We start from the raw sequence: 24,259 nt of genomic DNA, 5'->3' as shown, positions 1-24,259 counted from the left end.
TACCGCGTTTAACCTCGCGGTTGCTGCCCGACACGGTTGCAGCTCAGTCAAATCATTTTATGTGTGCTACACCCGGTTGTATTACATGCCATGTGCCTATGTACTACAAACAATCAAATCATTCAACATCGTATGATGCATCATTAGCACAAGCGTGTGGTGGCACCGAATAGCGTCAGTTCAGGGCTATACCACCGGTCGCCGGAGTGAAGTGGTATTAAAGTTTTTCTTCGCGCCGGTATGTCGCTGATTGTCACCGATTGTCACCGATTGACACACGCCAGGGCAATGACTTAGTGCTACGAATTGTACGTTAAGCTCGCGAATTGTTTGTCATCGCCCGTTCGAGCAGGAAGCACGCGGTGGTTGTGATTGAATTTCGTAGTATTTTTGATTCATTTAACCTTGACCTGATCGTTGATTCGATTATTTTTAATATCTTATTTGTATATAAATTTAATATCGTATGGTGTAGTTGTTATTTAATTTTATTTTAAATTATATGATTCTTGTTATCTGTTACGGCCAGCTACCTATCTTTGCAGCTGGGTTAAAGTACAACTCTTCTGCACGGTCACAATTCTTATCTGCTAATCCGCCTACTAAAATGGAATATTACCCTCGAGTCTTTTCAAAACGCCCGCAGATGGCCATACACCTGAGACAACATTCATCTATCCCCGACTTATCGAACCATATTACTGAGCAACTGTTTTGTTTTGTTTTTTTTTTTTTGCCCGCTCCGAATTTCTTTCAGATGACGATTCCTTCTCATCAGAACGTGACGCAGCCCCATCCGATGATCACGTAACCTCGTTCGTGTTCAACGCGCATCACTCGCTCAACCTTGCCGCACAGCGTGAACGTCTTCCGATCCGGCAGTACCGCGACCAGATCCTCTACTGCCTTGAGAACTACCAGACGCTGGTGCTGGTCGGCGAAACCGGTTCCGGCAAAAGCACACAAGTACCACAGGTATGTTTGTTTTGGTATTATTTCGTTCTGTTGTCTGTTGGTGTCGCTTTGTCATTCATTAAGGTGAAAAAATCGGATGCATGACTGCAAAGTGATGTCATTCCATGCAAACATAAATTTTCCTGCATTATTTCGCTCAGCCAGTTATTATGAGATACAAATTTGTGGTGCTATTACTATATTGTATGTTAATTATTATGTGACAGTACGCACTGCGACTCAAAAACAAGGCGTAAAATTCACCAGAAAAATAAAAAAGCAAAAGTTAACGAATGAATGAGTCACAACATACTTTAAGATAGACACAAATGCCACAAACAGTGGTAAAGTGTCTTAAATAAAATATAATAATAATACCTTAAGAAAAAACGACTGTTATTAGAGTTCTACTGGTAAAAACTGATGAGCAAAGAAAATAACAGGTTGTAAGTATGGACATTTTGACTTTCTCAGTGATCTATTTGAAGCCGAAAAAACTTCCAAACTGCACCAGTCATCTAAATGAATATGGGTTTATGATTAAAATAAGGCAGGTTCACCTGCCGGTTTGAATCTTGTTTTGTGTTGAAAAATTTGAAAATCATGAAACCGCCTTAGTTACCGAATACAAGTCATGCTAGCGTTATCAAATAATGAAATAGGTATTTGGCGATGGTACCAATTCGTCAGAACTGATAACATGCCGGTGATGGTTATCTGAAGCAGACAGGAATTCCCCAAAGGTATGGGGCTGCTAATTGGGAATAATGATTGATAACACTGACTATAGAAACGTGCTTTTTTTCGGTACTTACCCTCCCAGTAGAGGTATTTCATACGAACTCACGAATCGGTCTGAAACGATTTTGTTTTGCGCACCATTTGTCTATTTCTTATTTTGTTTATTTCTCTATTTGTAATAGTAATTTGATCGGATTCAAAGTGACATTACAAACTAGCTACATTCACTAAGGTGATCCGCGTCATCCAAGCCCTTTTGAGAATCGTAAATTGTGCTCTCACTTGAAAATTATAGGTGAGGTAACTGAGAATAGGGCCCAAGGTCACAAAGATTAGATATTGAGCTTTTGACTGGACTTTCGATGTTTTACGTCAGTTTACTCAGTTTGATGATAAACACAGCTTGAGCTTTTGAACATCTCTCCAAAGTCTCCAACTCAACGGACTGGCATTCCTACCCTTAGCATCTCTGCGCTGATAAGGGTATTTTTGACAAACATTTGCAAACGGTATCCATTTGCCAGCTTGTCGATTATAGACCAGACTGCACACGACTGAAACGTGACGGTGATAAGCTGTTTCATTTGCGTTAAAGCATACAATGGCTGTCTACCTAACAGCTTTTCGCTTCAACCTGAACAATTGGCAGTATTGGCCAGCTGCCTCAATATTTGCCTTCCAATTTGTTTGATAAGGAAAATATATTCAAATGCGTCAGTTAGATATGCTAATCATCATAGATATTTCCAAATTGTCAGTATAAAACGCACAACAGCCAGATGGCGGAAAATCGATAATTTATTTTGAACAGCAGCAATTCTAAGTTGCTTCCTTGGGTACCTCAGGAAACATGCAAAACGTCTTCAAATATTGCGGATTGTTCTTTTCTGCTCTATCAAGAACACAGCGTTTTGAGTGATTTAAACGCCGCAAAAGTGGCTTGAGTTGGACTCAAGGACGAATTTGCTGACAAAAAATTTGAGGACATCTGCAGTGAAGACTAGTGTCAAGCGCTAGATGAGATCACGAAAGTACTTAGGCATGGCACAAGCAACAATATATAGGCTTTTGATGATATTTCATAAGTTCATTTCAATAATTATTTTTGCCAAAAATTCGGTCTTCGGTGTAACTCCTAATTTCAAAGTCGATCACATGCCCGGCTAAAGATTTACTTGGAAAATTGGCAACTTTTTGCAAGGTATCCGTTAGGCGGAATGTCTAAATTTCGATTAACCTAGATATGCATTTTTAGTCATTTTATACGGGAATATAAGCGAAAATCACACAGCACACAATTTTATTAATCTGCGGAACTTCGATACCAATGTAAAATAGCAAAAAATTGCCATAGGCCCACCAAATTTGCTTTACAAAAGTCTGGTCCTGAAGCTACACTTGTCGAGAGCATTATCGAAATTGCGAAAAAATCGGTTAAGTAAAGCAACTGGATTGACTAGTGTTAACCCGTGATGTCTAAAAGTGTTAAAAGTGTCATACAATCCGACGAAAATTATGATCACTTACAGTCAAAGCAACAATCGGTAAATTGTCAGAGATTAGCTAAGACAACAGTGGTGAGGCTAAATAACCTCCAAAGATATCGACGTCTTCCGCAAAACTAAAAAGAAAGCATGTGGCATTTCGTGATAACTGTCTTGTTCCTTTCCACATCTGCTCCTCTTATTGCACCTTCCAGGGCAATGTTGAGCAGTAGATTAGAGAGTGCATCCCTAAGTTTCCAGTCCATCCAACGTCATGAAAGCGACTGAGGTCGTAATCGCTGTTGTTTCAAGCTGTCGTCTCATTAAACTCGATCTTTGGCCACTTGTCGCTTATTTCGCAGTCGTCTCAGAAGTCAAAATGCTTAGTCGATGGCGAAAGTCTTACCCACTATTCTTACGTATGATTATTCTTACGTAGCTCCTCATTTCACTTGATTGAATCGTACGCCGCCTCAAAGTCCACAAACAGATGATGAGTCTGCAAGTTTTACTCCCGGAATTGCTTTCTTAACCCTCTATTGATCAACCGGGTACACCTGCACCCCTTTCATATTTTAAGTTTCGATTTCGGTACGTTTTACTTGAAAAAATGTCAAAAGGCTCCTGATCCTCGTTATTTAGACGAATTTGAGTAAATTCAATCATTTATATAGAAACTTGACAGGAAAAAAATTGTGTTTTGGACCGTCAAAGTCTAATACCCCGATTTTGATCAACCGGGTACAGGTATATCCATTTCCCATTTCTATGACAAAATGTGCTCCGAGTTGGTTTAAAATTTGCATATTTGTTCCTTATCTGAAATATTAGATCCCTATTTTGCTTGGCCCTCTTGGCTTGGCTTGGCTTAGCTCTCCATTGAGTTAGGGTGATTCCAATCATAAGCATTTAAAAAATTATATCCAGAACATGAAAATGAACGTTTCTAATTTTTTGATATGTTATGTAAAAAATCTCCGATTTTTAGAAAAAAATATAAAAACTTGACTTTTTAGGGCAACAGCTCAAGAAAATACTAAAATTCAATACTTTTGCAATAATGTAAAAATTTGGGTTTCAGTTCAATATTTTGCACTAAAGCTCATTAAGGTTAGAACGCAAACTTTTATTTAGAAGCTCATTAACATACTTTTCGTTTGCTATAAAAACTATTAAAAACGGGCGAGTGATTCAAAAGTTATGAATTTTTAAAAATAGGTCTCATGGTACAAATGAAGATTCTTAGAACCACCCGAAATCAGGAGGCGGCGCCCTAGGCGCCAAATGAAACAAAACAGGTTTAAAATTTTCAGAAAAGATACAAGTATATGAAGTTTGAGGAAAATCGGAGCACTTTTGATCATGGAATTACTAAGTGGGTACACCTGTGTTTCCGGTTAATCAGATTGCGTTGAATTTTTGGTTGATCAATTGAGAGTTGAGGGTCTGTGTTCTATGGTGTTGTTGGCTCCAACATTTGACTTTGGTCACAATTCTTATGCTTTTCCTGCTATTTTCCATATTTATTTCTCTATTCAATAGCGTCTGGAAGAGCTCCTTCCACTTGGCCGCTTGGAAGCAGTATCGTTTTACGTCGAAGGTATGGAAAAATTCCAGTTCCTTACAATTTTGTAGATACTCCGTGCGTCGTTGCTGGCGAATCTCTTCTCTGTCCTCTGTGTTCTGTGGTTTGTTGATCAAGCTTTCTGGCGCCTGACGTGACATCCGAAAAGTGTCGACCGTCCATCAAGACCAATCAGAATCGATCTAAAAGCTAGGGCTCCATTTGAACTCCTCCATATATGGTGTTATATTTTCAGACATGCGAAGTAGGTGCTACAAATGGTTAATACTCTGACCACGACAAAGTTTATGAGTCTTAGACCGTTATCATCGGCCGACTGATGAAGGTTATGTCTTCCGATGACAGGAAAGATGAATTCTTAGCTCCCGTTCTGCGCATTTGAATCTTCGATGATGATTTTACGTCATGCTTTGAGCACTGTTCAAAGGTTCTCTCGAACCTGGCGTAGAACTGGTCCTGAACATCATTGGATTTATCCTTTGTCGGTATGTAGACGTTGATTCCACTGTACTTGAGGAGCTTGCCTTTAATTCTTAGCACTCATATGGTCATCTTCAAACCTCCACCAGTCAACTCGTTGCTTTTTTGTTTTCCCAACGTCAGCCGACTCCACATTCTGTCTAATTATCGCCCCTGTAGTTGATGTGGTACTTGAAAGAAGAGCCTGCTGTAGGGTCTACTGCACGGAGCTGCCTTTCTCCTTGAAATTTAGTAACCGAACTTCCTGAAGAGCAGCAATGCTGGCTTTGAGTAGCTTCATGAAGAGTTCGCACATTTCAGGTACCGATTTACCAATCGTTATCCATTAATCGTTTTCTTATTCTTTGCCACTTCTTATACCGATTAATCCGTTTCGTATTTCCATTTTCGTCGTTCTTGGTGAATGAAAGTTTCGGTATACTACCTTACCGAGATCGCCATAATTAGAGCCTGCTGATGGGCACAATATCTTAGGTATAGCTTGCGGTATACAGCATTTCGTATTCATTTGTTCGCTCTGACACAGACGCTGTTTGAGCCGCTATTTGGACTTGGAAGAGTCAGATCTTTATTTTACTCTCCTTCCAGGTAACTCCTCAGTTCATTTTTTGTAAGCGATGTAAGTGTTGTGATTTTCCAGTTGTGACGTTTAAATTCCATCGTGTGCTTCATAGTCTGCCACCATCGAGCGCCCATAGATGTCAGAGCTGAGGTCCAATTCGTGTCTTCCTTGAACTTGTCATGTACGTGGACATCACAATCAGTAACAGCTTTTTAATGCCTTGTCAAATGCGCCAAGATGCGCAGTGCCACACGTCAGAACGTGGAAAGACACAAACAGAAGAAGATGCAGCGAAGCCAAATCTTTCGGGAGAAAAAGCGCTACCTGGAAGAGCAGGAATATGCAGAGTTGGAGCGGCTGCATCGTTCTCAGGAAACGCGAAAGTTCTACCAGAAACTGAACGGATCCCGCAAAGGCTTTGTGCCGCGAGCCGAAATGTGTCGGGATAAGACTGGCAGTATTCTGACGGACGATCGCGAGGTGACCGATAGGTGGAAGCAGCACTTCGACGAACACCTGAATGGCGCCCAGGCGCAGAGCCATGGCGGCGGGGAAAGCGATTTCGACGGTGCAACAAACGGGGAAGAGGTGCCAGCCCCAACGATAGGCGATGTTAAGGAGGCCATCATGCAGCTAAAGAACAACAAGTCAGCTGGAAAAGCTGACCGTTTATCTACACCGACTAATTGTTAGAATTTGGGATACGGAACAGCTACCTGAGGAGTGGAAAGATGGGGTTATCTGCCCGACCTATAAAAAGGGCGACAAGTTGGACTGTGAGAACTATCGAGCGATCACCGTTCTCAATGCTGCCTATAAAGTGCTGTCCCAAATCATTTTCCGCCGTCAATCACCAATTGCGAATAGATTTGTGGGAACTTATCAAGCCGGCTTCGTCGAAGGTCGGTCTACAACGGATCAAATATTTACACTGCGGCAAATCCTCCAAAAGGGCCGTGAATACAGAGTTCCCACGCATCATTTATTCGTATGTTCGTATGCGCATATGATACCATCGACCGGAAAGAACTATGGAAAATCATGGACGAGAACAGCTTCCTCAGGAAGCTCATCAAAGTGACTAAATCTACGATGGATGGTACAAAGTGCTGTGTTCGGATTTCGGGTGGATTGTCAAGTTCATTCGAATCACACAGAGGACTTCTTCAAGGTGATGGTCTTTCATGCCTGCTGTTTAACATAGCGCTACAAGGTGTTATGAACCGAGCGGATATCAACACGCGGGGCACGATATTCAACAAATCAGTCAATTCTTCTGCTTTGCCGATGACATGGATATTATCGGCAGAACATCTGTGGAGGTAGCTGAACAGTACACCAGACTAAAGCGCGAAGCAGAAAAAATTGGGGTAAACTAGGTAAATACGTCTAAAACAAAGTACATGCTGGCCAGCGGAACGGAGGCCGAACGACACCGCTTGGGCAGTAGTATATTGATCGACGGCGATGAGTTTGAGGTAGTCGATGAATTTGTCTACCTTGGCTCACTGGTAACGGCGGACAATGATACCAGCCGTGAGATTCGGAGGCGTATTATCAGCGGAAGTCGTGCTTACTATGGGCTCCACTAGCAATTGCGGTCGAGCAGACTAAGTCCCCGTACAAAGTGCACCCTGTACAAGACGCTTATTAGACCGGTTGTTCTCTACGGGTATGAAACATGGACAATGCTCGAGGAGAACCTGCGAGTGCTCGGAGTTTTCGAACGACGAGTGCTAAGAACGATCTTCGGCGGCGTACAGGAGAACGGAGTATGGAGGCGGAGGATGAATCATGAACTCGCACAGCTCTATGTTGAATCCAGTATCCAGAAGGTGGCTAAAGCTGGACGGATGCGAAGGGCAGGACATGTTGCAAGAATGCCGGACAACTACCCTGCAAAGATGGTGTTCGCCTCAAATCCGGTAGGAACAAGACGACCAGGAGCGCAGCGAGCAAGATGTTTAGACCAGGTGATCTGGCGGAAAGTACTCGGTGTCCGAGGAATTGGAGAGCGGTAGCCCTCAACCGAGTTACATAGAGAAACTTTGTTCAACAGGCTTTGTCTTAGGACGGCAAGCAACCTAAGTAAGTAATGCCTTGTCAAATTGTCACTCTGTTGAAAGTCGTCTATTTCACATTTACTTTGGTGATGAAAAATTGTGTAAGGTATAACTCCAACTTGTTATATCGGCGTTGATGGCTGATAGGTACTTTTCGGCGAAGTGTAAAGAGTCAATTATCAAGCGAATAAATATAACTAGAATATTCGCAATTTCCAAAAGTATAATCATAGAAACTGTCCCATTTTCACCTGCAAAACCAGGACGACCATCGAACACCGTTCGTTCCAGTTACCACTATGCTAGCGACAGAGCTAGCGTAGGGTTTAGCCTAATTGCTGCCTCAGGCGGTACTTTTCGATGACTTTATCTGTTCCGGTTTTGGTCGGTTTCGGTAATACTTATAGAGATAGAGCATTCTTTTTTGGTTGAGGAATTGCAAGCACAATGGATGGTTGCATTTCGCTTACCCCACTAGCACAGTTGTTATAAAACAGTTGTGGCAACTGATTGAGAATCAATTTCAGTCGTAAATAAGTTACTTCAACTAAAAGTGCCAAAAATGTGCTGATTGGGTAAAAATTTAGGGATTTAATCATGACTAGATGGGACAACACAGTTCACCTATGGCATGACCCTAACGTAATGGATCGTTTACAAGAGCGTCACACAGTCACCACACTGCCAATCCCGAAGATGTGGATCAGTATTCGGATCTACCGATGCTGTTATCGCTGCTGCTCCGCTGTACACCCAAAAAGAGTTCTTTTTTCTTTATACCATAGTACTTACATCGTTTTGTTTGCAAACGATTAGCTTGGTGTTTGTTATTATCAATTGGTTACGTTAGTATGAGATTAGATCAGCTTGGTATAATTTGGTTCACATAATGATCGTCTGTGGTTATAAAGCGAGGCGGTAATACGGAAAATATTTGGCCTTAAAACTTTTCAATAATTTTTCAAATTAGTAATACATGCATAGTTAGAGGGTTGACGCCGGGCCGGCTACTTTGCTGACTGAGAAAACTATGAACTTCGCCGTAAAGCTATTAAGATAGTTTTCGGGCCGACTGCTAATGTGCGATGGAACCCTCCCATCGAGTGTTGTTGTGTTATCCTCTCACCCAGCTACTTTTGTACCGAAATCTGTTTAGTGGCTTCTCATTTCCAGTTGAATGGATTCGTTAACGGACAGAATTGTCTTGTTTGATATGATGAGTAGCCACAGGTAATGAAAGAGTTGTCAATGCATCCAGAAAATGCACTGATTGGTGCAGTTTATGAGGCGACGAAGTCATGAGTCTGTATATTTCCAAAAACAAAGATGGCCACCGCATTGTTGTCGATGGAGCGTTTTTCCTCCAACCGCAAACATCGAAACTGGCCGGTATGTGGTTTTCAACAAGATGGCACTACTTGCTACACATCACGCGAAACAATAAAAAAAATTGAGAGGCGCGCTTTCAATGATATCAAAAAAATGATAAACAACTCAACTATCCAACGACGCCTTGACAGGGAAAATCCATTCAGTAACAGGATAATTCGAAAAGCTCTATTCCAGTACCTCTTGTTAACAATAGATCGACGGTAACCCGAACAATCAAGACTAAAACCAAGCCAATGTGGATTGTATATTTGTAATTCTAATCGAGCATTCACATCGCCGCGGATGACGCAATAAATAAATTAAACGTTGAAAAGAATTCTCAATAAGTTTGATTGCATTGAATTTTGATGGAACTAACTTGAACTTAATGATGACCACTACCCACTTGTCTCGCCTTTCCCGTCGCTCACGAAACGGTTTGTTGCGCTTTCGTGTCACGTAATGCACGTTCCGGCATATTACTAAATGTTCGTGTCCACCTATTTCCTGACAAAAAGGCACCACGAAAGCTGACGTCAGAGCAAGAGCAAACAGTCGACCAGTGTGTACCGACCGACTGGTATTCAGCCGACTGAAAATAGAATTACCTATGGGCAAACCTGCCGAAGAGGAGGCGGTGTACATGGCATGCTTGCTTACCCATAGGAACTAGGCTTGTAATGACGGAAAATGGTGTGGACACATTGGTTATTCAAATCCGAACATTGATAGTTTTGTTGACATTCGTTGCTGCTATTTTTACTTTTCTGGTGACAAGCAGAGGTATGATTCAATCAGTAGCCAAGCCTAGGGCGATCAAGAGTTAAAGTGAGGTTCAGTATAATATTCTGATCTCGTTTCTTGAAGTTTTCTAATCTTTTGTTCTTTGGATTTTTGTTGGAAATTGCTATCAGTTTTGGTAACAGTGATTTACTGGTAGAATTCCCTCCTATATAAAAATGCATTGTCAACAGAGCTGGTGGTCTTGTTATAAATCCTTCAAACAAAAACTTTATAGATTGATTTAAAAAATTCCCTACGATAAAACTGAACCTTGTCGTGGTGTAGGGCTTTTTAACTAATCAGTAAATGAACAGCGGTCACGTTTACTTCTGAATGTGGGTATATATCAAAATACTTTTGTGATTTCAAGTGGGACTCGGGGTAAAAATTTACCAAATGTGATTGTTGCGTTGTTCAGAAAGTGCTTTTATTCCGTTTAAGAATAAGGCCAGTATGGGGATCTCTGACAATAGATGAAGTTTTCTGGGATTCATCCCTGTTTATAACAACTGTCACAAATATCTCCGAAAAATGTCGGATTGATTCAGTTGGTCGGAGGCTTAGGGTTAGTAAGGGGATGTAAGCGGGATACCAGATCCGATTGGATGCCGAAGGACCACTCTGTAATGATTACGGGTAATAGCACTTCTTAGGTAGCAGATGGGAAAATTAGGTCAATTCGTGTCGCGTGTTCAAGTTTCGGCTAGGCGGTGCTGCTAGATAGAGTAGGATTTTTGCACTGGCCCCGTGGCTGTCCTGAGCTCTGATGGCTGCCCGCGGGCTCTGTCTATGGGAAGGGGTCGAGTCTTAAAGAGACGTTTAAGCCAAGAGCTTTACAGCACTTTGGTCTCGGCGGGCGAGTCTCTATATTTTGAAGCTTCTGTCGACTACCGCGAACGTCCAGCTTGTGCTGCGCTCAATTTACTTTGTATCGTGGGAATGCATTGTGAATGCTAAGGGGATGAAAGATTAAATTTGCCCTGATAAGTTGATCCGAGTTGCTCCGAAATTTGTCTTATCTATTGGTTCATTTGTGGTTGTTTATGTTGGAAAACTAAAAGCGGGCGCGCGGGAAGACCAGTGTCAGGCGGGGCTGACGAATTCTCCACTTCTTCACTATACCGCGTATTGCAACTCGAGTGGTACAAAAAGTCCAAAGCACATTTACAAATTCGATCTATTATTTTTCTTCTCATCATCATCATTATCATCATCATCGTCATCATCATCATTATATTTAAAATATGACATTCCGGCCTTTGGCAGAGAGATCTTAGAGTCAGTTCGTGGAGTCCGCGCAGGGCCGAAACGCCTCCGCCTGCGGGTATAGGCGTGACGGCTATGCTTGGGGCTCTACCTGTGTTTTAGTGGGCGCCAGTGCCTGTCTCGTCAGGTAGAATTGATGTTTGAGGTCTCCCTGACACTTTGTTGACAACACAAAAGGGCCCAGCGCAGAGTTTTATACGCTATTAAGCGACCAGTTGGATAACCCGAAAAAAAGGAAAAAAAAAAAAAAAAAAAAGGAATTCCCTCCTATATAAAAATGCATTGTCAACAGAGCTGGTGGTCTTGTTATAAATCCTTCAAACAAAAACTTTATAGATTGATTTAAAAAATTGAAAAAAATCTTTTGTTTGAACTTTAAGAGCTTTACAACTATGTCACATTATATTCACTTACAAAGTGTTCCAATAGTGGTATGAATCACACTTTTCTCTAATACCGCGGACCAATGAGTGCCAGTACAATAGTTTGATCCCTTTTTTCAGCTACTAGAGACGAATGGTGAAGGAAGGTGCCGTGTATACCTTTACATAAAGCGAAAAAGAACAGCATTAAATTGCGCTGAGTTACATTGAATACAAAATGTGTGGATATGAACGGCAAAGCTGATTTCCATTTTATGAAACCTTGGGTACATGTAGCTATGCATCGACGGAAAAATGTTTGCAGCTTGTTATACAATTTAGCATATCAAGCTTCGGATGCATGGTTGACGCAATTGCCGCCAGTGAGAGAATTGTATAGTTGCTTTATTGGTAAATCGATAAATATAGCTTATTCTTTTTAAACGGATCGCCAACACTTCAGTCATAAAGCTCCATTAAAATCTATTTGTGATGCAATTCCTTTATTTTTTCAAATCGAAATAATGTATTCCGTTGTTGCCCTTTCGGTAGTTTACTATTTGCGCTCGCTGGCATAATTTACGACAATGAATCGGTTATCCTTAATTCTTTCTCTTCGTGGAGTTTTCCTGGAAGCATTAACGTCGTCCTTTGAAATTATATTTGTTCTGCTGTTCACCTGCCTCGTTAGTTTATGTGCACTTCATCAAAGCTCAGCACATTTGAATATTTCATATTTTGAGCGTCCATCGCTTGTCGGGAAAAATGAATTATTTCCCGCTTGATATAAAATAAATTCAATTATGAAAAACCCAACATTTGATGTTATCCAATGTAACGTTTCCCTAGAATACGATAGTAATGCCCGCCGCCAGTGCTTGAAGCGCGAAAGCAAGCCTTCCATATTTTCTAAATGCCATCACCATTTCATTACTTCCCATCCCGTTATCGCTTTGCACGCTCCATTACGGCCCACCGAAAGGACATGCAACCAAGTAAATCTAGTACACGTACGACAGCACTGACAGTGGTTCTTTTTCTTTCTCTCTCTCTCTTCCTTTTCAGAGTGTGGCCGTAGTCGGGCTGTAGAGTGCTGTCCCCTCGAGATCCGAATAGTTTCCCGCACCTAGTCATCGCAGTAGTATCACTTGCCAACTTAGAGCGGATAGAACCTTTCCGTACCGAGCGCGCGCGTGGTATTACACAACTGGCGGTTCGAGTGAGTCTAGCCTGGCTTGGCGCTAGAGTATATCGTAAACAATTGTAACCTGTGATTTCCAACAATCAATCCTACACCATGGTTGGTCCCAGTTCGCAAATCAGCAAAATTTTGCTGACTTTGCTCTTCCTAATGATCATCTTCTTCGTTTGGATGGATGTGAATCTGTACATTCGTATCCAGGATTATCCAATTCGTGACAATGAGATTCGCCTGCTGAATGGCAGTACCGTGCTGAAACCCACCTTACCCATGGTCTCTTCCTCGTCGGCATACGTTACATCAGCGATTCCACATCGACAGCCGCAGCTTTCGGAGGCTGCTCGGTACGAGGATGTGGCTTGGGTGTCGTGTGATCTTAACCCCTTGTGCGACGTTACCGTAAAAGCTATGATGCTCGACCATGCCAATCACTATCTCTTTGCACCACTGGCAACAATAGCCGATAATTTGGCTGGGTTTTCAAAAGGCGATATAATTACCCCTAACATGATATCATTCTTCCACGTGTTCGTAGCGGTTGCTTCCGGACGGATGATAGCCTCGGATTCGTTAGGTTATCGTCGAATCGGTGTGGTGCTGTTCCAGTTTCGAACATTTTTGGACGATTTAGATGGACACGTTGCACGGGCAAAGAAACACATTCGAGGAGAACGCTCGGACATTGGTTCGGCGGGTTACTACATTGATGGAATCTGCGATGGTTTAGGCTGCATTGCGCTGATGATTGGAGTTTTCATTTTCCTAAAGAATAATCCTCCACGAAGAGGCTACACGCAGTTACAATCGATCATTCCAGTCGCAGAATCTAAAAACTCCGAATCCGGCGTAGTGTACAAGGTGAAGGTAACCACCAAAAAAGTTGCTCGGAAAGTCCTCTGCTACAGTGGAATCCTGCTGCTTAGCTCCACCGGATGGAATCGTTACATAGCCATATACCAGGATATGCTCGAAAGAGAAGATGTTACGCCAACACAGTTTATGCATCAGGAATCGGTTTTCCGTTCGACCGGATTCTTTTTCATCTGCTGGCTGTGGCGAATCTTCAATGTTCACGCGCTGCTGCATTTCCTGCTGCTGAGCATTTTCTGTGATAAATTGTGGGAGTACCTGCGCATGATTCAGTACGCCGGCTTTGTGACACTGTTGGTCATCATCAGCGTGGCTGAAATGCATTTGCTCGGAGTGCAAAATTTTATCTATAAATCGCTGACTGCAAACAATACATCGTTGTGATTAAATTAAGCGAGTATCAGAGAATGGGAAACCCTGCATATTCAGCGTCCTGAAGAAAAAATCCCTTACGTCCCACTAATTATTATTATTATTATTACTATTATTACCTACTCGTTAGCAACTTTTTAGAAACTATTATAATTATACTATTATACATACTGTACCGTAGTAGCCACGAAGCAGGCCTTAAGCGATAGCACAGAAAATCTGTGCTACGGAAAACATCTGATTCGTCAATCTTACAGACAGAAACTCATTATATCTATTTGTACAGTTCATCTGTTTAGTTTATCCGTTGACTGTTGAAGTGTTTTTTAATTACCTACCTTCGTGCTCGGATCCGTGGGTGATGGATACGTAGATAATCCCAAATAAAAAAAAAACTAAAACAACAGTTTGTTGTGGTAGCAGAAGTAAACCTTCAACGAAGTGACATACAATACAAACAATAAAGAGATGAAACATATGTTTAGTGTTGCAATTACCAGATAAAAACAAAACATTTTCTATTTTTAGTTTTTAGTTTTTAAATCTAAAACAGAAAGATGCAAAATAGCTCTATATATTTAGAAGATAGTATATTATTATTGAGAGGTGAAATCAAGATGCGAATACAATATCACTTTCTACTTTTCCGCAATCCATCCGTCATTTTTGCGGTATGGAGCCTTCAAGGCACAGTTGCACGAGCAGCAGTTGTATCGTAAAAGAGCTGACGTAGGTTTTAGCATGGGCTAGTTGAGAGGCAAATAGCACGGGAATTATTAATAGGCATATTTAGTAGCAGGCTAGGATGGGCGGAATCAAAAGTATATGTGCACTGATTTTGCGGTGAGTTTAGAATTATTGATGTGTTGTGAAGCTTTTTAAGCAAAGGGAAATTAACGAGAGATGCAAAAAATATATATATGTGTATATGTGAAGTTTAAAACAATTCAATTGTGTCTATTTTTGTCGTATGTAGAATGATAAGTGACCTATTCTGCAAGGCGAGTGACCTGGAAGATCGGTTCCATTGCACTGCCATTCGCTTTTACTACAGTATTATGTGAATTGAGCCACCTGCCGCGAAAGATCCATCTTGAAACTCACACGTTATTCGATTCGTCAACACTAATACCGGACGAAAAGTGAATGTCAGATATAAAATTTGTCGAATCACGTCAAGCCTCGCAGAATAAACCCTAAAATCCAGCGTTATCTTCACCCTTATCGGATACACTTGTCTTAAAAAATAGCAGCTTTGCCCAAAGTCGATAAACGTCCCAACGATATTTGACATAAGATAAGTTAACCATTTGTTCAAGATATCTTTATCGAAAATATTAATTGCTAATCTCATTCACGGATGTGATTCATTAATTCCATTATAAACAAATACGACCGGGTAGATTAGCTGAACGTAATCTTATAATGTTTTTATCGTTTTTACGACGTATGACAAACATATTTTTTCTGGTAGAGTTTTGACGTAGAACTACGTCCTGTATGTGGTGTGTACAAAAATAAGAAAATCGTATTAAAATATATTCCGTATATATACAAAGGTGACAAGAACATCATAGCATAGCATAGTTTGACCGCCATTGTGTTGCCCACGATTTATCTAGATCAGCTGAAAACGTACGAAGAACCATCAAAATGATTATCAAAGCAAAGCCTGGGTGCTAATTCCGTTATCGAAATTTGACCTTCTGTTTTTTTACGACAAACTTCGCAACCAGCTGTTAGAGTACTGGACAGTGCGGGGTCAGTACTACGATCCTATTGACTCTAACAGCCTCTCCCTGCCGAGATTCGAACATACGACGACTGGGAGGACAAAATGATTCTCGGGAATAACAAATCATTTTCAATGTGCAAATTCTGGTGATCCAAGTCTTTATAGTGATCAATAGCAAAGCTGGCCACGTCCATGCAGGTCAATTAAGGAAAGCAAATAATGTTAGTTATTGTAAGGTACTAAGGTTGCTACTAGAGACCGAGGAATCCTCTGCATCGTTTACAAGTGTCCTAGGAAGGAGTTGATGTTAGTGAAGAGGCATTGATGTAGATCTACCGAGGTAGGTGGTGGTGCGATCATTATCTTTTGAACATGCGGACGGTGTGAGAACGGATTTGACCATCTAGCCATCGCGAGACAGTAAAAGATTGATTCATCGATACACGAGCACTCAGTCGACCAACGAAAACCACGCACTTTCAATCCATTCGATCGGCTTGAAATTGCGTACGATAAGTCCCTGAGGTAAAACGATCAGTGATACGACTAGACTGCATAAAATAGGTTCTTTACTCTAGCACGAGTGTAAGAATATCGGTTTTTCAGGACGATAAAAAGAAAGTTGTAATCGAAAAAAAAGTATGGCGGTGTCTGCCAAGAGGCAAGAACGAGTGGTTCACATGAAACCACGAATACAGGTACAATTCTGTGGGAATTGAATGCCCTTGGTACAGAATATCGCTTATCCCAGCATCATGCCTCGCGCAATATATCATCTCGGCAACGATACATTGTGCTACCGTCGCGATAAACGAGAATATCACCATCGGTTTCACCTAGATTCTGGCCGCGTTCAAAGATCTGACTATTGCGCCGAGTCAGTCGTCTGCAGCTGGTTAAACGAGTAAGACTTTTCGTGGCAGTAAGTTAGCCTTTCATAAATTCGACAACGCTTGATAGTTTGAAAATCAGAAATTAATTTAAAAATGAAAACTTTCCAATTAAATTCTACTATTTAGGGTAAATTAATCGTTAGTGGACCAGTTAGTACTTCTGTAGTTTTCTTCCACGAATTATTTTAAACTGGTAACGTCAAACACGCAACCGATGGCACTTACAATACGAGTAACTTTCGATTAAGCCTAAAAAATATCAATTTATTCTGCAAATCTCTATATTTTACACATTTTTTAAACAGATTGGAATGTTCGCTTTCCTTAAATGGACCATGTGGTTTACAGTTGGCTATCGACCGGATCCATTATGGGAATTCTAGTGCATTTTGCATGAAGAGGGTTCACAAATAGCTACATTACGCATTGTGAACCATTTTTTTCCATGTGTGGACTCATTACTGCGACCAGTATAGTTGATCTATTGTAATATCGCCCGGGTGTTTGCTGTATGACCTGCACTGCATTTCTTTTTGCTATAATCGCTATTGAGTGAGCGATATGCTTATTAAATTTTATGCGTGCTTGCGTGTATTGGGGTTTACCCTTCCTTCAAAGCTTAATCTACTTTACCCACTTATTCCTCGCTGCCAGCACTATCCCATATTATAGCCGTCCCTGGCGAGGACTCATTCGTACCTCTGACCAGTACACTTAACTATAGGAGGGACATTTGCACTGTTAAGAGGCATCAGAGGGCAAATATAGAATTCAGCACGAAGGAAGGGTAAATTGAGGGGCCTGAGAATAAACCTTAAACCTACCGTTGGTAAACGGCCGGATAATGCGGAATATAGACCCCATAGTGGTCGTTAGCCTCTTATCCAGCAACTCCGATCCCGACCTCCTCGTGGTACCAGCCGGAATACGAGCAACCTTAGCGGAGATCGGGTAACCAACCCCGGTGGAAACTAAGGTCGTATACTAACCGGGAAGGAGGTAGTGAGTCTCGGCACTATAAGATGGCAGCCCCATCACGAGACTCGGTAGTGTTGCCCCAGTACGGCTACACACCTAAACAACACAAACTAACAACATTCAAGCATATTCGGAGCGGAATATTCGGCATCGACCTAGGCGACGGAATAAGGACGACGAATGGAGACTCGGGACTTGGAACTGCAGATCGCTAAATTTCGCAGGTTGCGAGCGGGTGCTGATTGAACAGCTGGAACCCCGCAAACTCGGCATCGTAGCTCTGCAGGAAATCTGTCGCAAAGGAGAGAAGGTATGGAAGATACGTGGCGGAAAGGCCCAGTTTTACCAGAGCGGTGGCGCTACCAACGAACTGGGAACGGGCTTTGTAGTGCTGGGCGGAATGCAGGATCGCGTGATAGATTGGAAGGCGATCAACGAGAGAATGTGTGTATTGAGGATAAAGGGTCGTTTCTTCAATTATAGCATCATTAACGTGCACTGCCCGCACGAAGGTAGACCCGACGATGAGAAAGAAGCGTTCTACGCGAGGCTGGAGGCAACGTACGACAGCTGCTCGTCACGGGACATCAAGATCGTCATCGGGGATATGAACGCCCAGGTCGGTAGGGAAGAAATGTATAGACCGGTGGTAGGACCCCATAGCCTGCACACCGACACAAACGATAACGGCCAACGATGTATAAACTTCGCAGCTTCCCGAGGCCTGGTGATCCGAAGCACCTTTTTCCCGCGCAAGGATATCCACAAAGCCACCTGGAGATCACCTGACCAACGTACAATGAACCAAATTGACCACGTTCTCATAGAGGGCCGGTTCTTCTCTAACATCACGAACGTACGCTCCCGTCGGGGTGCGGATATCGATTCTGACCATTACCTAGTAGCAGTACATGTGCGCTCAAAGCTGTCCACCGTATACCGGGCACGTCAAAGCCGCCCTCCTCGGCTGAACATCAGGCAGCTAGATAACCCACAAGCTGCCGAGAACTACGCGCGAGTACTGAATGAGGCACTGCCTTCTTCCGAGGAGTTAGGTGCTTCAAACCTCGAAGACGGTTGGGGCAGAATACGCTCGGCCATCGGAGAGGCCGCTACCGCGGCACTAGGTATTGAGCCTCGGAGCACACAAAATGATTGGTTTGATGGGGAATGCCAACAAGCGGTGGAGGAGAAAAAAAATGCTTGGAAAAATTATCTAAGTATTGCCACTAGAGAGAACCTGGCCAAGTACCGACGAGCTAGGAACAAGTTGACCACGATCCTGAGGAGAAAAAAGCGCCAAAAGGAGGACAGAGATCGTGAAGAATTGGAGCAACTATTCCGAGCTAATGACACGCGCAAGTTTTATGAGAAGGTGAACCAAACTCGGAAGGGCTACACACCGAAACCTGACATGTGTAGGGACGAGGGAGGGAATCTAATTACAAACGAGCGCGAGGTGGTCGACAGGTGGAAGCAGTTCTTCGATGAACACCTCAATGGCGAAGTCGCAGAAGGAGGCGGAACGGAAATTAACCTAGGAGCGCCCATGGAAGATAGTGATGTCCTAGCACCTGATCTCCAAGAAGTCAAACGAGAAATCAGGTTGCTGAAGACCAATAAAGCCGCTGGGAAGGACCGCCTACCGGCAGAGCTTTATAAACATGGTGGAGAAACGCTAGCAAAGGCTCTACACTGGGTTATTTCGAGGATTTGGGAGGAGGAAAAGTTACCGGAGGAATGGATGGAAGGAGTGGTTTGTCCCATCTACAAAAAGGGTGATCGGCTAGACTGCTGCAACTATCGCGGTATTACGCTGATAAATGCCGCCTACAAGGTACTCTCCCAGATCCTGTTACGCCGGCTGTCACCGATAGCACAAGGTTTCGTAGGGAATTATCAGGCGGGTTTCATGGGGGCTCGCGCAACTACGGACCAAATTTTTACTATCCGACAGATCTTGCAGAAATGTCGGGAGTACAACGTGCCCACGCATCACATCTTTATTGATTTCAAAGCAGCATACGATACAGTCGATCGAGACAAGCTATGGCAGATAATGCACGAATACGGTTATCCGGACAAACTGACGCGACTGATCAGAGCTACATTGGATCGAGTGATGTGTTTTGTACGCATCTCTGGGACACTCTCGAGTCCCTTCGAGACGCGACGAGGGTTGAGACAAGGTGACGGTCTATCCTGCATGCTGTTCAACATCGCTCTTGAGGGGGTGATCCGACGAGCGAGCATCGAAACGAGAGGCACGATTTTTACCAAGAGCAGCCAACTTCTAGGCTTTGCAGATGACTTCGATATCATTGCCAGGAACTTTGCGACGGCGGAGGCAATCTACGCCAGACTGAAAGCGGAGTCTAGGAGAATTGGGCTAAAAATAAATGCGTCGAAGACCAAATACATGAAAGGAAGAGGCTCAAAGGAAACAAATGTGCGCCTCCCACGGACGGTAACCGTTGACGGCGACGAACTAGAAGTGGTAGAAGAGTTCGTGTATTTGGGATCGCTGGTGACCGCGGACAACAACACTAGTAAGGAGATCCAGCGGCGCATCCAAGCGGGAAATCGGGCCTACTTTGCCCTTCGTAAAACGCTACGATCAGGAAGCATACGCCGCCGCACGAAGCTAACAATGTACAAAACCATTATTAGACCGGTAGTTCTTTATGGACTTGAAGCCGTGACGCTGCTTACGGAGGACATACGCGCCCTTGCCGTGTTTGAGCGGAAAGTGCTGCGGACGATATTTGGCGGAGTACAAACTGAAAGCGGAGAGTGGCGGAGGCGTATGAATCACGAGCTACAGGCACTGCTTGGGGAGACTCCCATCGTACATCTAGCGAAAGTTAGCAGGCTACGGTGGGCCGGACACGTCGTAAGGATGCCGGACGACTGTGCGGCGAAAATAGTCCTCTTCAACAACCCCACCGGCACCAGGAACAGGGGGGCCCAACGTGCACGATGGCTCGACCAGGTCGAGAGCGATTTGCGACTTCTGAGACGACTAGGAAATTGGCGACGAGTGGCCCAAGACCGAGTTGAATGGAGACGAGTGCTTGAAACAGCACGAGCCACCCCGGCTCTATGCTGCTGAAGAAGAAGAAGAAGAGAATAAACCCATGCTAAAGTCACTTGACATCGAATGGCTTGATTCTACTAAGATTCGAACCCACGACCACTCGCTTGTCAAAGCAGACTCGGTAACCTTGCGGCTACGGAGCCCCCCATTGTGAACCATAAAATGGACCCTAACTTGTTGAAAATGTCGACTTTATGACATTAATCATTAAATTCAGCTAAAATTTTCTAAACTGAACTATGTAATATGTTTAGTACTTTCTGTTTCATGTCATAGGGCATATCTACCAATAGTGGACCCTCTCCCTATGGTGGACTCTCGGGTACAATTTCAGCGTTTATTAGTTTGTATCTCTTATTTCTGAGGATAAATAACAAGGAACAGGAAGAATTAAATATGCCACACATTTTAGTTTATAACATTTAGTTGTAGTCGTTTACTTAAGCCGTAATTTAGACATTTTCACAAGCAAGGGTCCATTATAAAGGATACCAACGCATAAACATCTCGCCATTAGTGGACCCTCTTCATAAGAAACACACATGAATTCCTATAATGGACCCGGTCGTTATCCTGTTGTAAACCCCAAAGCGTCCATTAAAGGGAAATGGACATTCCAATCTGTTTTCGTAAATTTGTGATTTGCAACATAAGTTGATATTTTTGTTAGCTTAATCGAATGTTACTGATATTGAAAGTGCTATTGGTTGAGTATTCTGTAATGCCAGTTTAAAATAATCCATATAAGTCAACTCGAGCACTAAAAGTATCTACTACTGGTAGTTATACCCTATATCCTCGGAAATAAGAAGCACAAGCTAATAAACGCCGAAATTGTATCCGAGGTCCATTATAGGTAAAAGGTCCACTATAGGTTAACTTACCCTGTATTCATTCGCAACAGGTACGTATTTCGCCTACGGCTTGCAGGCTTCATCAATGTCTGTTTATTAAATTTCAGCTTTCGTGTTCTACTAATACGCTCCAAAAACTTCAGTTTGAAATGGTTCAGCAGTTTGTTACGCAAATTTATACTTTCTTCTTCTTGACGCATCAAGAATTCCTCTCCATTATACTCGGTCCTGGGCTATTCGCCGCCAATTCGTTGAGTGTCTCGACACACGCATGTCGGCTTCAAACTGGTCGAGTCATCTAGCACGTTGGATCCCTCTATTCTTGGTGTCGGTGGAGTACTTGATAAGAAAGGATCACTGCACAGTCGTCCGGCAGTCTTGCGACGTAGCCGGCCCACCGTAGTCTTCTAACTTTCTCCAGGTGTACGATGGGAATCTCTCCAAGTTATGCCTGCAGCTCGTTGTGCATACACCTGCGCAGTTCTCAGCTTTCCGTCTGTATTTCTCCGAAAATAGTCCGCAATACCTTTCTTTCAAATACAGCAAGTGCACGTATGTCATCCGTTTGTATATTGTCAGCTTTGTGCGGCGGCGTATGCTGATTTGAACGAAGCTTTTTGCGGAGAAGTAGTAGGCTCTAATTCCAGTTTCAATGCGTCGTTGAATCTCCTTACTCGTATTATTATCGGCGGTGACCAGGAATCCCAAATATACGAACTCATCAATCACCTTCGTTTCATCGCCGTCAATAGTCACTGTCCGTGGGAACTTAGATTATTAAAGAACGTAGATCAAAAATCTGTTTAATCTGTGTAATTGGCGAAAATCTGCATTCTACGCATACAGATTCTGTACAGGCGATTCTTTCAAATATCTACACAGAACAATCTCTGCATGTGGCAACCCTGGGTGGGAGGTAAATTTTGTTTTATTTGCAACCTCTTCCTACCATATATTTGGTTTTTGACGCAAAGATTTGTAACCCTATCATCCTTGCCTCCGTTTTGAGTCTGGTGCAGATTATCTACGCCGTCCCAAAGATTCTAGTAATGATGTCGAGGTCGTCTGCGAAGGCTAAGAGTTAGCTATTTTTGCTGGCGATCGTTCGTCTCGTATCGATGCGCGCTCGCTCGACCACGCCTTTAATCCTTGCCCAACAAACATTTTATTTGAACAGTAGAACTCTTGTATAGCCAATGTCTAGGAATAAAGCACTTAATAAGCAATTGTTCAGCAAAGATGTTTGTTCCTCAAATCTTGTTGAATAACATGCAGGACAACCCACCTTCTTGCCGCAACCGCCTGCGTGATTCAAAGGGATTCGAGAGTGTCCCCGAAACGCTTACGTAGCATATCACTCGCTTTGGATTAGGATTGCTTTGATCAGTCCCGTCAGATAGGGCTGTTGCTACACACACATGCAAGACGTCTGTTAGGCACACATTACATCTTTTCCTATTCGATGCAGCAAAAACGCGTTGGATAAAATGATCATTTTTTCTGAATCTATTTATCCATTCAAAACAATTAATGTTTAAATCAACCAAGAAATGTATCCTGGTATACATATTAACATTTAGCAACTAATATTTTAGTGTGTTAGTCTTAAATCGGCAACCCAAAAATACGGCTTTCGGACGCAGCATGCTGCATAGCCCAAGTTCAAAATAAGTGAATGTAGCATTGATTTTAATATAATTTATTGTTTTCTTGTCCGAATGTAATCGCTGGCTATTGATATTTGTTCAGTTTTAACCCGCTTACATAGTTAATAGTTACATTTTTGATAATTTCTACCGCGTTTTAGCTTGTTTGTTGAAAATAGAGTTGTTATTTAGTAAACAGATATATTACCTTGCTATACATATAACGCAAACCGTAATTTCTGTTTTAAATTAAGAAATTAAATTATTTAAAAAATCTCGCCCTTCCCAGCCCGTATAGTTTATATGGAGCTGTCACTTTTGCCTGCCCAACAGCTCTCCAATACATACATATGCACTCTGCAAACACCCTATTGTCCGGTAAACCGTTCTCGTTCATTATCTGCCATAACTGTTCACGCTTGACTGTGTCGTATGCCCTGTATGACTGTATACTGTACTGCTCTGAAATCCACGAAAGTTACTTACTTAGTTACTTAGGTGGCTTGCCGTCCTAAGACAAAGCCAGTTGAACAAAGTTTCTCCATGTAACTCGGTTGAGGGCTACCGCTCTCCAGTTCCTCGGACACCGAGTACTCTCCGCCAGATCTCGCTCCACCTGGTCTAACCATCTTGCTCGCTGCGCTCCTGGTCGTCTTGTTCCTACCGGATTTGAGGCGAACACCATCTTTGCAGGGTAGTTGTCCGGCATTCTTGCAACATGCCCTGCCCAACGTATCCGTCCTTCTGGATACTGGGTTCGCCATAGAGCTGTGCGAGTTCATTGTTCATCCTCCGGCTCCACACTCCGTTTTCCTGTACGCTGCCGAAGATCGTTCTTAGCACTCGTCGTTCGAAGACTCCGAGCACTCGCAGGTCATCCTCGAGCATTGTCCATGTTTCATGCCCGTAGAGAACAACCGGTCTAATAAGCGTCTTATACAGGGTGCATTTTGTACGGGGAC

The 24,259-nt window shown here is 42.8% G+C and overlaps 1 protein-coding gene across 1 annotated transcript in view; it reads left to right on the top strand.

Annotated features, from left to right (window-relative positions):
* Positions 1 to 24,259, top strand: part of LOC128734081 (probable ATP-dependent RNA helicase DHX35) — a 33,937-nt gene that overhangs the window by 6,036 nt on the left and 3,642 nt on the right. The window contains exon 2 of the mRNA XM_053828081.1: positions 758 to 975. Coding sequence (XP_053684056.1) covers positions 758 to 975 — 218 coding nt within the window. The remainder of the gene's footprint in view (positions 1 to 757; positions 976 to 24,259) is intronic.

This window comes from Sabethes cyaneus, chromosome 2 (assembly GCF_943734655.1).
Source record: "Sabethes cyaneus chromosome 2, idSabCyanKW18_F2, whole genome shotgun sequence".
In the NCBI taxonomy this organism is placed as follows: domain Eukaryota; kingdom Metazoa; phylum Arthropoda; class Insecta; order Diptera; family Culicidae; genus Sabethes; species Sabethes cyaneus.
The sequence above is the reverse complement of the archived record's forward strand: the minus strand, read 5'-3'. Positions and strand labels throughout refer to the sequence as shown.